General features: G+C 37.6%; 1 protein-coding gene across 1 annotated transcript in view; it reads left to right on the top strand.

Moving 5' to 3' along the window:
- ANKS1B (ankyrin repeat and sterile alpha motif domain containing 1B) overlaps positions 1 to 14,878 on the top strand; it is a 407,322-nt gene that overhangs the window by 136,131 nt on the left and 256,313 nt on the right. Inside the window, exon 11 of the mRNA XM_059471865.1 lies at positions 2,938 to 3,074. Within this exon, the coding sequence (XP_059327848.1) occupies positions 2,938 to 3,074 (137 nt within the window). The remainder of the gene's footprint in view (positions 1 to 2,937; positions 3,075 to 14,878) is intronic.

Raw genomic sequence — 14,878 nt, 5'->3', positions numbered from 1 at the left:
ACTCCTTGTTACCCTCTTCTGCATATTTGAAGTGTGGTTAAACTGAACTGAGGTGACAATCAACAAGGCTTTGAAACAGAATAAACTGGTGGGCAGACAACTGCCTTTGTTACTCTTGACACCAATCTGTGTTTCTTAGGATGTGCCCTTTGAGTGATCCATCCTTGAGATATCTAGATAATATCTGCACCTGCAAGACTTCCTGATTTCACTTGCAAGACTTTAATGTGCTGAGTAGCTCAAGGGCAGTTGTGCTAAGCACAGGCTCACAGGGAAATAGGGACAGAAAGGCAGGGACTGCTGGAGTATGGAGGAGTTTGTGTTCTTTATAGCTTTAGCTGTTTGTCAGAGACAATCATCCTGTTTGTTTCTCGCACCAGTGAGTAAATAAGTGCACTTAGCTGGATTCATGTGGAGCATTTCTCACTCAGGAATTCATTTTTTACCTTCCTGTATATGGTGCCTGTGTTCCCACATTTTTTGACAATAGTGTAGTCCCTTGTTTGGTGGCTCCCCCAACAGAAGGCAAGGGTCTCTTAGAGCAACTCTCTGATTCCTCAGTAAGGGAGGTTCATTGATGATATTCTGTCAGTCCATAGAGTGAAAGGAGATGCTGTTTCATAGCCTGCAGCAAAAGACATGAAGACTTTCAGCTCACTTAAGTTGTTACTCTAGCCTTTATCTCACTATGAAATTTTCAGAGTATATCTAGCCTTTGTCCTCACTATGAAATTTTCAGAGTATGGCAATGCTTTAGAGGTTTCTCTTCTTGCCAAATCCCTATCCCTCCTTTGATGAGCTGGGCTTTCATATCACAGAATACTCATTTACATGGTGCATGTGAACAACATTATAAAGTTAGACACCAGGTCAGGCAGGAAAGAATATGAGAGACTTAAGGCTTTCTGAAATGCTATCAAAATTCTTCCATGTCAGTTATGTTATTGTGAGAGTTCATTTTCAGTTCTTTTCTAAGGCTGTGTTTAAATTGGTTTTGATACATTTTATCAACACACATTTATTACTTTTTAAAATAAATTACTTCTGATCCAAGCTTCCTGTACACATTTATGATGATTTAGGAGGAACTCATCTGTGTGGTAAGACTGCATACCTTTTGGACTGGCAATTTCAATGAGATACTTTTGAAAAAAGTTGGACTTCTCTGTTTCTGTAGCAGAGAGTGTTCACACTGTAAGGTAACACCTGAGGTTATCTACAGCATGTCTCCATTTTGGATGTCTGCCAATCTGCCATCTGAATTTTTGTTTATGCCTTCATTAAGTGTTGTATCAGTATTGCTGAAATTTAGAACATTCCTGCTTGACATTTGTTTTAGAAGACTTAAATTGTCAGACTGTATTTGATCAGAAACTTTGATTAGAAACCTCATCCAGTTACAAAGTGTTTCTGCTGGAAGAATCCTGCAGATTTCCTAGAATCACTCATGCTGTGAAAGTATCTGTAAGCTGGAAAGGCCATCAAGTTTCCTGAAACTATTCCCCTTTATCCTATATGATTTCTGTTAATGTAACTGGGTATTTCCTTTTTTTCAATATCTCTGTTACCCTTCCAAGGAATTCTTTCAGGTTAGTAGGACTGAGAGAGCAGCTTCGTCATGGCTTTCACATAGCCATTTGTCACTTGTGCAGAGGGAGGAGTTCATGTGGGTACTTGTAGAAGTTGGTCAAAAATTCTCCAGCTTAAGAGAGCTGCTTTTGCTTATTATGTTTGGGTTTTTCAGGAGTGGATTTGTCCACATAGTGGAAGCACATATTGGAGAACTACCTCAATCACAAAAAAAATTGTGCTTTCTTCTGTGAGCCCTGCAGGCTGTCAGTTGAGGCCGACAGACGTGAGACTTGACATCATTGTCTTGATGCAGTGCTTCAGGTGTAACAGCACATCGAGGAGCATGGAGCGCATCTTTGTAACTCACAAAGAAAGGTGCTCAGTAAATTCACAGACAATGTAATAACCACCATAACCATGCACAGGCAATGGCACTTTCCTCAGAATCTGAATTAAAGCATTTCTTTACTGACACAATTGTAGAGGCCTGAAGAAATGTGGAGTTTTTGGCCTTCACTAAGTCATTCCAATGATTGGGTGCTCTCACAGCTGAGAAGATTTTTCATAGTCCTCTCTACCCTCTGATCTGATTTTCACTAAATTTACACTGATCAAACAGCATTAAGAACATTTAGCGAAGGTAAGAATTATATTTTAAATTGTTTTAATGGTTCATCCCAGTGCCATAGAATGGTAAGATCAAAATATGTCCGAAGAGCAGTTTCCCATACACGTGCAGGTGTGCAGATATTTTTAAGCCAGCTATAGGTTATATAGCTGAGGTACTGCTGGAAAGGAAGTTATTGCCGTGCAGAACTCTATGGAAGATGCAAATTTTATCTGAGAAACTGAGCATATTTTCATGTAATTTAGCTGATCAGTTATGCTGATCACAATGTTAAACAAATTTGTCAATGATGGGTATTAGGTATTAGTGTTCTTTGTCTGTGTAACACAAAGATATATGTAGAGCTTGGTCATATGTGTTAGGATTTTCCAGGATGAGCTAGAAGGTGCATTATAAACCTTCTTTTCAAGCCACCCCTGTTATAGTGATAATATTTGAATCCACTGTCAGTAATGAAGTAAAGAAGGTAATGAAAGTAAAATATTCATGCTTGGTTTCTACCTCCTTTTGTTTAGGTACTGAGAGAATGCTCTATCTTGTCTTAACATAGAATGAATGTATGGGCTGAGAAAATAAGTGTAGCTATGCAATATATTCCTTGACAAATGTATTTAAATTCTATTAGATTTTATAAGTTTAAATAGTGTTCTGAGAAACCTTCTGTTTTCAAAGTTCTTTTTTACTTTAAAATACACAAAGTATTTGTAATTTCACATAGATGTTATTTTTATTCACAGATAATGCACCTCAGGTAGCAATTACCGCACCAGGATCTGGTAACCATAGAAACAGCTCCACAGGCCCAACACCTGACTGCTCTCCTCCATCACCAGACACTGCACTTAAAAACATAGTGAAAGTCATACGTCCTCAGGTAGGTGCTCACCAGAAGCATCCCCTTCCTTCTTGTATTTCTCCTTTCAAAAGCAGGCTGTGATGCATGTATTCTGAGAGGATGTTATGGCTTTATGCTTTTGAGTAGGTCAAAGACATAAACAGGACACAAAATACTTTGTCTTCTTAACTATCATCTTAGTAGCAGCAGAAGATAAAATATTTTATAAATGAGCCCAAATGTACAGAGAGGTATCTGTACATATTTCTTAGAGCACTAAGAATGAATCAACTCCTTATGCAGTATTTTGGTTTTTTCCATACTCTTACTTTTTTTTCAAGGTTATATTTTGATTTTATAGTATTTTTTTAGTATTTTTTCTTTTACTTTCCCGTGCAGTATTGCTTATGAACTTCCATATTTCTAATACTGTTTGGGAAACAAGATGCGATGCATAATGTGTGAGAAACTTGAGTGCTCCATTTAATTCTTTAAGGAGTGCATCTCTTTAAAACCAAAGCTTTAAAGTAAATACATGTTAGAACTTGAATCAGTAATACAGAGTTAATCAGCATAGAGGAGTTTATTTTAAAATTGTGGATCATGGGATGAGTCAGAAGAAACCTTGGGATGATCTATTTCCTTGTTTAAAAAGCCATGACATTAGGTGTGCCAAAGCTAGCTCGGACAACTACATGCTGAATTGACTAATTGTGAAACTTTTTTAATGTGAACCAAAAGAACTTCATCTCCTACTAATTTTGGGTTCAAGTACAGCCATCTGTTCTTTATTACTAAGCTGGTCTCTGCAGCTGAGCCTCTCTGGATGGAGGCTTTGTACCATCAGTATGTCACTGGCACTTGTTTTACTTGAGGAGCAAGCTGATGGACACATCATATTTTCCTAGGACTAGTATAGGCCAGGTTGTTTTGGTACCACACAAGTGACTGTGTCACAGTGTTGGAGATGAATTTTCCTTTCAGTTCTCATTAGAGTGCACAGTTGAGAAGACCTTGCAGAATTAAAGGCAGTTACTAGGTGCACTTGCCATTTCTAGGAGCCACTGGCTTCCTGTGGCTGACACTGTCGCTTTGCAATAATTCCATTGACAGGCTGGTGCAGACCATCCCCTTCTGACACCACCACAGTTCAGGTTCCACATGCTGGTTTAAGTCTAGATTGCAGAGAGTCTAAAATTACAGTTTCTTCTATTTTTTATTTTTATAGTTGTTTCTCATTTTGCTTGTTTCTGTAGTGTCTCTGTCCCTCCCACCCTACATCAGTCTATAGTACTGAAATGCCTCCTTCCCTCCAAGCTGTTTTTTATAGTAGGTGGCAAACAAACAGAAAGGTAATGAAATATTGTTGAAACAAGCTGTTGTGTGATAGCTTATTGAAAATAGCATTTAAAAAGCTGTTTCCATCATGATATTGCCAACAGATGGACCCAGAACACTTCATGGTGATGCTCTCCTGCTAGTTAACTCTGAATGGATTCAGCAGATTCGGGGGAGCTATTTTCAAATTTAAATTATTCCATTTACTGACTCACAGCGTTCTCATCATTCTGCAGAACAAAAGCTAGCTCTGTGATATATATGGTCAGAACTTTACCACATTTCCTAAAATGTCTCTCACGTGGCCCTACACATGGCATGCTCCCTGTACAGAAAACAGCAGCAGACAGGCATAATGTATGTTTTAAGTCTCTGTGCTGATACACGACAAGTTGGATACACTGTAGCATTCAGATCCCATTATGCTTCTCCTTTTTTTCATGTTTTATGCACATCCCCCAGTATTCTTTATTTTCTTTGTTTTTGCTTTTTGTCTAATCACCTTCCCCTAAGACCTCAACTGAAGAATTTAGACAAAGAAGCTGTAGATATTTGCAATGTGCTGTTTGCTAACCATTAGTGTTCATTCTGCCTGCATATTTAATTCCTTTATTCCATTCAATTACATGGCAAGCTCTTTGAAGGGTAGCACAATGGGATTCTATTCCTGACTGACCTCTCATCATTCATGTAAAACTAATGAATACTGTTACACAATGTATGCAAAATAATTAATTTTCTGTTGGCTGCCAGGGCCTCTTTGCATTTTTCTAGCAAAATAAATTGATTTCTAAGAGATCTAAACCAAAGATCATATAGATTTCCAGAACAGCTGTCACTTCTTTCCTATTTTCATGTCTTGTGCATCCAGCACAGGAAAGTGCCAGTAAAGGCAGAATGGGAAATGATTCAGCAGCCATCTTTGCATGAGGCAGGCTTTGGCAGCTTGGATGGAACTGCCTGGGAAGTCTGGTCTTTCAACACCTATATTTATTTTTATTTGTAGCCTTACTTATCTTTTCTGTAGGATTGTACATATACTGGTTTACCAGCAGTGAGGAGAAACACTGTTCCTATGCAACCAGGACAAGAGGACACAGTCTTAAGGTGCATCAGGGGAAGTTTAGGCTAGACATAACGGGGAATTTTTTCACAGAGAGGGTGATTACACACAGGAGTGGATCACATCTTGTGGAATGATCATCCCTGGAGGTATTTGACTATTAAGTTCAGTGCCACAATGCCACCCGCCTCTGCTACATTCAGTCCTGAGGCTGGCAAACTTAACAGTATCTCAAGGATCTGTGTGCTCTTCTATCTGTGCACCTTAGCTATGGCTTGTACTTGTACTGTGATCTAGTATTTTGCAAATAAATTTCTTCTTTTCAAATTTTCCTGTGGTCTGAAAAAAAAAACTTTTTAAAAAAGTTGCATATATGCAGAAAAGAAGTAAACAGAATTTAGCTCAGGTCTGGAATTGCTTGATCTTTTGTTTTTTTGGTTTTTTTTTTTTCTGATTGTCCAGATGAGACTTACTAAGTTTTTAACTCTTGAATTGCTAGTTAATAGAGACTTTGAGAAAACAATACACTTTGAAATTAAGAATATACGCTGCTGTGTATATTCTCAGCACATGGGATCCACAATAAGATGGGGTAGTAGAACAAGTAGATAAGTCTGCTTCAGGTTTTAACTTAGTTACATTAGTACAAAGAGTAAAATATTTCTTACCTTATCAGACTGTAATTTTAGAAAGTGACAGTAAAATGGAGCTTGTTCTATCACAGTTCCTGTAGCTCTTAGTCTGGATGAAGCCTGAAAAAAACTAAACTGCTTGTGATGCTTCATGTATGTTTTTATTACCTACTCAATTTAATAGACTTCTCCTTATTTATTTGTTCAGCTTCTTTTGAAAAAATAAACTGTATCCATAGAGGGAGAAAGAGCACCTTTTTCCCTATAAGAGTGTTTCTTTTGGCAGTGTTACTTACTTGTGGGTCTTGGGCCAATTCTCATAAAACTGAATTCTGACTTCCTACCTTTAAATTTAGTTATTAAATGTAGTCCAGCATTTGCATGTTGTCTTCTTGTCTTTTTAAGATATGTTTCAAATGGCTTACTGTAGGTACAGCTTTTGATGTCAAAATGTGGATTATTTAAAAGTTGCTTTGATTTTATCTATAATGGATTAGTGTTTTCCCTAGTTTATGTGAATAACTCAATTTCCTAGAAGTGTTGTTTCAATGCTATTAAGAGAGTTTCTGGTAGGAGGACAAAGGAACAAGGAATTTCAGTGTTTCTGACATGACGAAATTTCATAATCTTGTTCTTTCTTGTTTTATTGCTAAGATCTGCAATAATCTATTCATCATAATATCTTTTTTTTTTTTTTTTCTTATCAATATGGATGTGCTGTCTTTACAGGAATCAAATTTTTTTCCCCATTTATCTTTTTTTAACCTCGGTAAGCAAAGTTGCAATTCAATCTATGGCTCCTCATTTATCTGGCTAGGACATCTATGAATATAGTAGTAGCTAATAGTTTAAACATTAGTAGGCAAAGGAAATTGTCTCCTTTTTCTGTAAGTTCTAGCAGAATCCTGCAGGATATGTGTAGCCTTTGATAGAGCTATCCCACTTGTTTGGGCTACCATGTGTATGGCAGTTTTTGCATGTGCAGTGTGCCCGTCAAACCTGTTTGTGGTTCATCGAGGCCCAGGGAAAGACCAGGACCAGGACATGAATGGACAGACTGTCTGTTGGAGATGTGTGCTCCAGAGCCTCCCTAGCTGATTTAAAAAGTGATAATCATTTACATTCAATGAAATTATTCTTTTTGCTGGTAGGGGCAGGAATTACTTTGAACACAAACAAACAAACAAAAATCGTCTGAATGGAAACTGGAAAATCACGGTTCCATAAAATAAATTTTCAGAACTAATGGTTCCATAAACAGAATTTTTCAAGGGGATTAGTGCGATGGTTTCCCCATGTTGAAACAATGAAACTATTTCTGCCTGGTTCCTCCCCTATACTAGCACCATGCTGTGGTTTCCTTGTTCACAAATGAAATGCACGCCTTGTCACAGTGCGCTTGAGTTGGCACGTCCCTGTCTCTGCCAGCTTAGTGAAATCCCTGCTGGAGGTTGTTGCACCAGTACACAGCACCATGAGAACTCCATGTTGCATCTACTGAACTTGTTTTGCAACACACACAGAGAAAATCTGGTTTGTTCCATTTTACCACAAAAAGGAGGGCTGGAGAACAATTGTATGTAATAAATCCTCTCCACTCTCTGAATGAGATCACAGGACAGTGGGGGTGCAGAGACCTTCTTTGTCCTATGAGCTGCTTTCTGTGCTTAGCTCCACTTACAGCATGCTCAGCCAGGTTGATTTTCCTCAACCAGGAAAATCACTGTGAAGGAAGACTGTGCAGGCACATGGTGCTTCCTGTTCAGGTGCACACTTCTGCTGCTGCCGTGTTTTGGTGCTGGACTTTGTGCCCTGTCTGTGCTTAGCACAAGAGGCAGATAAGACTTAAAAAAACCCCACAACTTTACTAAGAGTTATGATTTTGTGGGGGACCATATCCAAGGTAAAAGCTACTCCTGTGTATATGCTTTTATGAACTTCTGGGAAGTGCTGAGCATTCTCCAAACCCTCTAAAATAAAAATATATTCTACAGTCCACACATGAGTAGATTTAGTGCTCATGCTTTTTGTGCCTGGTCTGGAGATTTTCCCTGGAAAATATTGTTTCCAATGTTGTGTGTATCTCTTAGGGCTGCAAGCACATTAAGGTGGTTGTCAGCAGTCAGTGACCTTGATTCTACGTAAATATATTTCAGATTATTCTCCCTTTGACAGGGAATGTCTGTACAAATCTACTGCACACAGTTTGATGTCTTCTCATTCTAATGATGTTGAATAAAAAATAAAGCTCCTAAATAGCCCTTGAATAAAAGGGAACAAAGCAGAGTAAGAGGTATACTGTCAATGCCATTAAGATGTGGCTAGCAATTAATCTATGCATGACTGAAAATAGGACAGACATTATGAAATTATTTTATTCTGGAATACTGAGTACTAAACACAAAAAAAGGATATGGTTGGAATTATCTCTAAGGATTGATTTCTACACACCCCTTTCCCCCAACACACATCCCCCCACACTCACCTGTTTTACCACAGCATTCATGGGCAGAAGATGTGTTACAGCTCCAAAGGAGAATATTAAAAAAAAAAAATCCTTGGAGCATAATGGATACTCTGTGACTACTTAATAACAACATTAAACAAAATATTATTAAAGAGATGCACTGTAAGAGATCTCCTTTGACAAGTAACTACAAAACATAATTCTATTTATATATTTTAATTAGGTCTAATAAGAAATCATAAACACATCTACCCAGTACATGGTACTAATGAAAACAGCAAACAGTGTGTGTTAGTGCATTTAATTACAGTTCAACAGGATACTAAAACACAAGTATAAATTAAAGCAGAATAACACACTGTTGTGAGGAGTGTTAAGTTTTAGAATGTCGTTTGTACATGTGTCTTTCTTGGTTGAAATTGGTTTCTTACCTGGAGGAATTTTCAAGGTTGTGATTCCCGATTCAATATAAACACAAATCAGGCAGAAATGTAGAACATTTTTCCTATATGAACAGACATTTTTCCAGTATGTAACAGACAGGTGAACTACTGTTTTTAAAGGTAGTTCAGATACTGAAAGGAGCATCTATGCTAGTAAAATGAGCTTTAGCTCTGCAGAGTTGTCATCTACGCTGTTGAATTACGGACACAGTCCCGGGCATAATTTTGGTAGTGTACAATTTTCTTTCTCCAAACATATCCACTGTCAGGCCTTATTTGTGATTTGAATAGAGCAAGCACCATTCCTGGTAGATAATTTTGCCTTGAAGACCCTTCTCTGACACCTAATGAAGTTTAATTGTAGGGGTGTGAGCAAATCCATGCCAGTCGCCCTGCCCTAGTACACATGATACTTGGCAACAGAACACACACAAAATATGGAAGATTAAAGCCTTATCTATTGTGCCTTCATGTGTTTCTTACATTATATTCTTAGCATTTTCATTTGTTTCTGTTAGTATGGGGGTTTTGAGCACCTTAGTTACACAGTCACCCTTTATCATCATCTGATAATGCACATTTTCACACGTGCATGTCATCTGTAGCATGCATCTTAGAAAAAACAGCCATCACTTTGACCCTTCAAATTTATGATATAGAAATATCATTATACAAGTAATTTTCATAATCTGCAGGTGGAAAGGAGGATGTTACTAGCAGCTGGAAGCTGAGCTTTTTTGAAGAATATGGTCTTACATCCATTTTCCAACTGTTTCAGTGAAAATAACACTTTTAATCTTTGAAAGCTAGACAATTTTTATATCTGAAGAATGAGACATTCCTCTTATTTATCAAATTTATCTCTTGCTGTCTGGATCTCCTTTCAAGCAATTTTTTCCCAGGATAGGTATAATTGTGTATCTTTAAAATCTGGTCACACCTACCAAGGAGGGAAACTGCTCCAAAGGTGTTGCAGTTTTTGGCATTCAGGATTGCTGCTCCTCAAAACCCACAGCTGCGATATGGTTGCAACTAAAGTAAAAGTAGAAGGCAAGGAAAATAGAAACTGAGGCAGATCAACTTTTTCTCTTATTTATTTCCTGTGTGGTTTCTCATCTGAGATAAGACCACAGGTAGAAGGGGCAGCAACCCTCTGACCTGTAAGTACTTACTCCAGTGGGAGACTTTCAAGGCAGAGGTAGGATAACATGGAGAGGAGAGCAGAAAGCACTGTGTCTCTATGGCCCCCAGAGTCACACAGCACAGCTTCCTGACCACAGGCTACACAAAAGAGCTGAGTCTGTGTCATTCCTGAGCATGGCACTGGCAGGGGAGTGATCCAAGTATTCTGAGGGACTGAGATTACTCTAAAGTAATATGCATTTTCTGGTCATGCAGGATGCAAGCAGTGTCTTTCTCTAAATTAATAATCAATCAAACAGAAATTGCTAGGACTTTGACACTATGATGTCATTAAAATCAGTCGTAAAGAATCTACAGTAAAAAACAGTGAAAGCATTTTTCTTTAATTTTATTTTTAAGTCTCATGGTCCTGCAAGCTTCCTGTTGTGGCTGCTTGGGATATATTAGGTGCCAGCCTCTGTGTATTTTCTGCTTTCTGCTCTTAAACTTAATTAAAATATTGACAAGTAAAATCAAGAATGTCAAGATGGGTACTAAAACTGCCTATATTTTATTTTTAATTGTTGTTGTAAGATAAAGTTTTGTGAAATTAAAAAAGAGAAAATTATATTACCCTGTTAAAAAGAAAATGTGTCTTCAGCTTTTTCAGCATGGTATTTTGAAGCTTGACAGAATAATTGATTCAGTATTCTAGTAATAATTCAATGTAGTCTTGCACTTCTAGGTGACATAGATAAATCAAACACAGATGCATTGTAATCTCCAGTTTTTACAATTTCAAGGCTACTTGATCACCTTAGCTCAGATCCTATAAATCAAATAATTCTTGACAGCAACATTGACTGATGAGAATGTATCAGAACTGGTGATTTCTGCAAATCAAACTGGGGACAGGAGAAAACAAGGAAGCCTGTCCTGTCCCAGACTGTATTTTACTGGGAAAATTTTGAATGTTTTGGGCTTCTATGTAAGTGTACATGAGCAAAAGGGACAAAGATAGAAACAGAGATGGTATGCTGGAATGTCGAGGCAAAAGGCATAAACCAAAAAAGTCATGTGAAAGTTGCATTTGAAAGGGAGGACAGAGGTTAAAACTGAATGTATTCAAGGACAATGAGAGGGATGTAGGGACTGTAAAGTCAGTGTGAGATGGGACCATGAGGGAGTCTTTTTGAGAGACCTTGATGACAAAACCAAAGAGAAAACAGAAAATCAAATTTTAGAACGCCAAATAGAACTGGAATCAACTGGATACTGTCTAGGTTTTTTTAGAGTAATATAAGTAGATTTGGAAGGAATGTAACAATAGATAGGAGAAAACAAAAGAAGAGAGGTGCCCAGAGAAATTGTGGATGCCCAATCCCTGGAAGTGTTCAAGGTTAGATTGGATGGGGCTCTGAGCTACCTGGTCTAGTTGAAGATGTCCTAGCTTATTGCAAAAGGTTTGGATCTAATGACCTTTAAAGGTTCTTTTCAACTCAAACCATTCTATGAAAGGGAAAAGGAGTGCGTAGAATGAGATTTTAGAAGGAAGCTGAAGAAAGGAAAATTTCTGAAGAAAGAGTGAGTTGATCAGAGAATTTAAAGAATTTAATCATCTGGGCAAGTATCAAAATGAGGGATTTAAGTGGCCTTATAAGTGCACTCCCATGGTGTTAAATATGTGAGATGAGCCTGGGGGAAGGGGCTGCAGCCTCTTGCTTTCTTTGATAAGTCTGTATTTTATGTGCTAACTAGAATTTGAGAATGTAGGTGCAGTTCTCTCTTCTATCATACATTTTCTGCATGATATATTGTAAGAGAAACCAGTTTCTACATTATATAGGGCAGCTGGAATTTGCCAGGTTTTGCCAAATGCAGAATTTCTTTAGGCTCATTGGTTGTCATTGTTTCAAAAAGCCACACATCTGTCCCTTGGGAAAGATCTATACCCTTGCTCAGCATCTGTAAAATGGGGCAACTAGCTCTGCCATACTGCCGAGTACTGTGAGAATCAACTTTTTTTTAAGACTATGATAGTGCTATGTACACAAATCCCATAGGTAAAAGAAGGTGAAGTCAGAAGCTTGTATTGTAGAGTATACTTCAAAGCTGAAGAAATATTTTGGTGTTAAATTGAGAAAGGAGTTTTGCCCTACTGCCTCTGCTAAATGTTGTAAGAAATAGTTGAATGATCCCTTGCCTGCTTATAGTGTAACATGCCAGTCATGGTAGCATTACAGAACTTGCATGCAAATTCCATTAATGGAAGGATTAAGTTCTTACTTGTCTTTTGAATAAAAAAGCAATTCAATATATGTTTTTTGATGCTTTTCCTGTGTTTGCAGTTCCAAAGGATATCTTTCATTGATATATGTTCGCTACAGACTGAACATGAAAATATTTTTATTATACATGATTTAGCAGTTATTTAAATCTTATTGTTATCTTTAAAGATTAGTACTGACATTTTTTGTTATGTATTGAAAAGCTTTAGTCATTAGCATGATTTGATATGCTATTTTAGGATGGTATAGCATTTTCTAGATTGGTATTAGGATGATGGAAATAATATTTGTGAAGAAATACCTAAAAAGTAAATATTGGTAATTAAATAGATTTGCACATAACAAGTGGATTAAACACTGAATGAATGAATGAATGAATCCAATGAATCAAAATCTACTTAAGGAAAAATCTGCTTTCTCTCTAGCACGCTTATTGGGATGTGGTGAAGTCATAAGTATGCCAGAATTTCACAAGGGTTATCTAAGCATGTCCAGACCTTTGGACTAGTACAAGGAAGGCATGTAATGACAAAGCTGGCTTTGAAGAATGAGGGAAGCATTATCTCTTTTGTGTTTGTGTTTGTGTTTCACAACTATAAAATCTTGACCCTTGACTGAGTTATGGTGTTACATATAGTAAATAATCTTAGAATTTTTCAGAAGCAATCTCAAGAGTTCTTGGTAAATGTAGTTAAACAGTGGCTTTGGCAGGGGCAATCAGCAAACCAAGTCAGGATTTACTGCCAGTAAGACTGGAATTTGATGTTAGATGCTAAGAAAAGATTTCTAGAGTGTTTCTAAGAGTGAGCTGGATGTGAGATTAAATCTGGGACTGAAACACCTCTGCTTTCATTTCTGTGTATAAGAATCTCTGTCTGATTTAGAGTCCTGATCTCCTACCATGCTTAGGATAGTTGCAGGATTCAATTCAGTTACTTAAAAGTAGGAATCTAATGTCATTTGGGGTTTTATAGAGGTGTCTTTGAAATGCACATGCACAGGCATTGTACAGGCATATAATAGAGGAGACCTGCACTCTTCTGAGTGGCAGCTGGAGGCCTGGTGGGATGCCCTAAGGAATCTGCAGTGATGGTAGATACCTGCATTAAGGCAAGAAAATCAATACCAAAGGGGACTGGGGTGAGGCGAATTGTTCTGTGAACTCTTGTTGGTACAAACACTAGATCATGTTTTTATTGGCTAGATCCCAGCTGAGTGCTCTGGGAGCTTAAATACCTAGGGTACATGTAAATAGCTCTGCTGGAAATTTGGTTGATGAAATCGGGAATGGAATTTAATCCTAACTGTAAAAAAGAGTTGATTGATTTCTACTGGGTGGTTTGTTTTTTTTTTTTTTTTTTGTTAGTTTGTTTTTGTGCAAATGGTGCTTTAGAGAGATAAAGGCAAAGAGATACACTCAGCACAAACTGGTTTACTGAGTCTCTCATAGCGTATATTAATGAACAACTAGTGTACTTTAACAGCATAACATTTTACAGGACACAGTAAAAGTGAAAATAGTTCCTCTAGTTCTGAATTAGCTACAAAGGCTTAGATGCTGGATTCCTGACTAATTATATAGAAAAATTATTGGCACATGTTGATGGATGGACCTTGTTAACTCCAAATATATTGCAGCAATGTAATACTGGAGGCTGAGAGAGGTTTTCTGCAGAAGCCTTAAATTAAAAAGACTTTAAACTGAGATATGTTTCTGCCAATCAGTAATAATAATGCCCAAGTCCAAAATAAGGTGGTGAAAGGCCAAATGGTGTATCAGATGCTGCTATTCTGCCTCTAAGAAAGGGACACACAAACAGAACAGTGGCTGGAGGGCTGACTAGACAACGGCCAGGGCAGTTGCCTTTGGTGCTGCTTTGGGAGACAAAGATGGACCATTCCAGCTGCACATTTAGTCAGGAACTGTCTTGGCTCAAGAATAACCAGACACCACACCTCATGTTAAGAGAAGTATCCCCTTTTCAGCACCGGAGTTTGCAGATCTGCAAAGCCACCATTGCTGGGAAAGGGCCAGAAATGTACTTCTAAATGACCAGAGATCGTTTTCAGTTTTAGAAATAATTAGGTCATTCATGAGTCTGTTGTCTAGCAAAAGCGTACCATTTAGATTTAATTAATACAGATGAATGTTTTTGGTCTGATCTGAGAGTTATTTTGGCTCAGATCCCAAACAATGACTTCCAACCACACTGTTTGATGTTGGAGTCTGTCCCTGTTCATTTAACTCTCCCATGAAATTACTAGAGCTAGGAGTCAGGCTTTCAAAGCAGAAACTGGTTTTAATAATTAAAGAAAGTAAGTCCACTAAATAGACCATAGATGAGTTCCAGATGCTTACCAAAATTTCTCTTTTTTCTCAGTTTTAACATGACACAGTTAATTCATATGATATCTAATAAAACTTGAAGAAATAATCAACATTATACAGATCTAATTCTATTGAATTTGTCTGTCTGACATTCCAGTATG

The sequence above is a fragment of the Ammospiza nelsoni genome, chromosome 5 (assembly GCF_027579445.1).
Source record: "Ammospiza nelsoni isolate bAmmNel1 chromosome 5, bAmmNel1.pri, whole genome shotgun sequence".
NCBI lineage: Eukaryota > Metazoa > Chordata > Aves > Passeriformes > Passerellidae > Ammospiza > Ammospiza nelsoni.
Note: the sequence above shows the minus strand (reverse complement) of the source record. Positions and strands in the feature narration are given on the sequence as shown.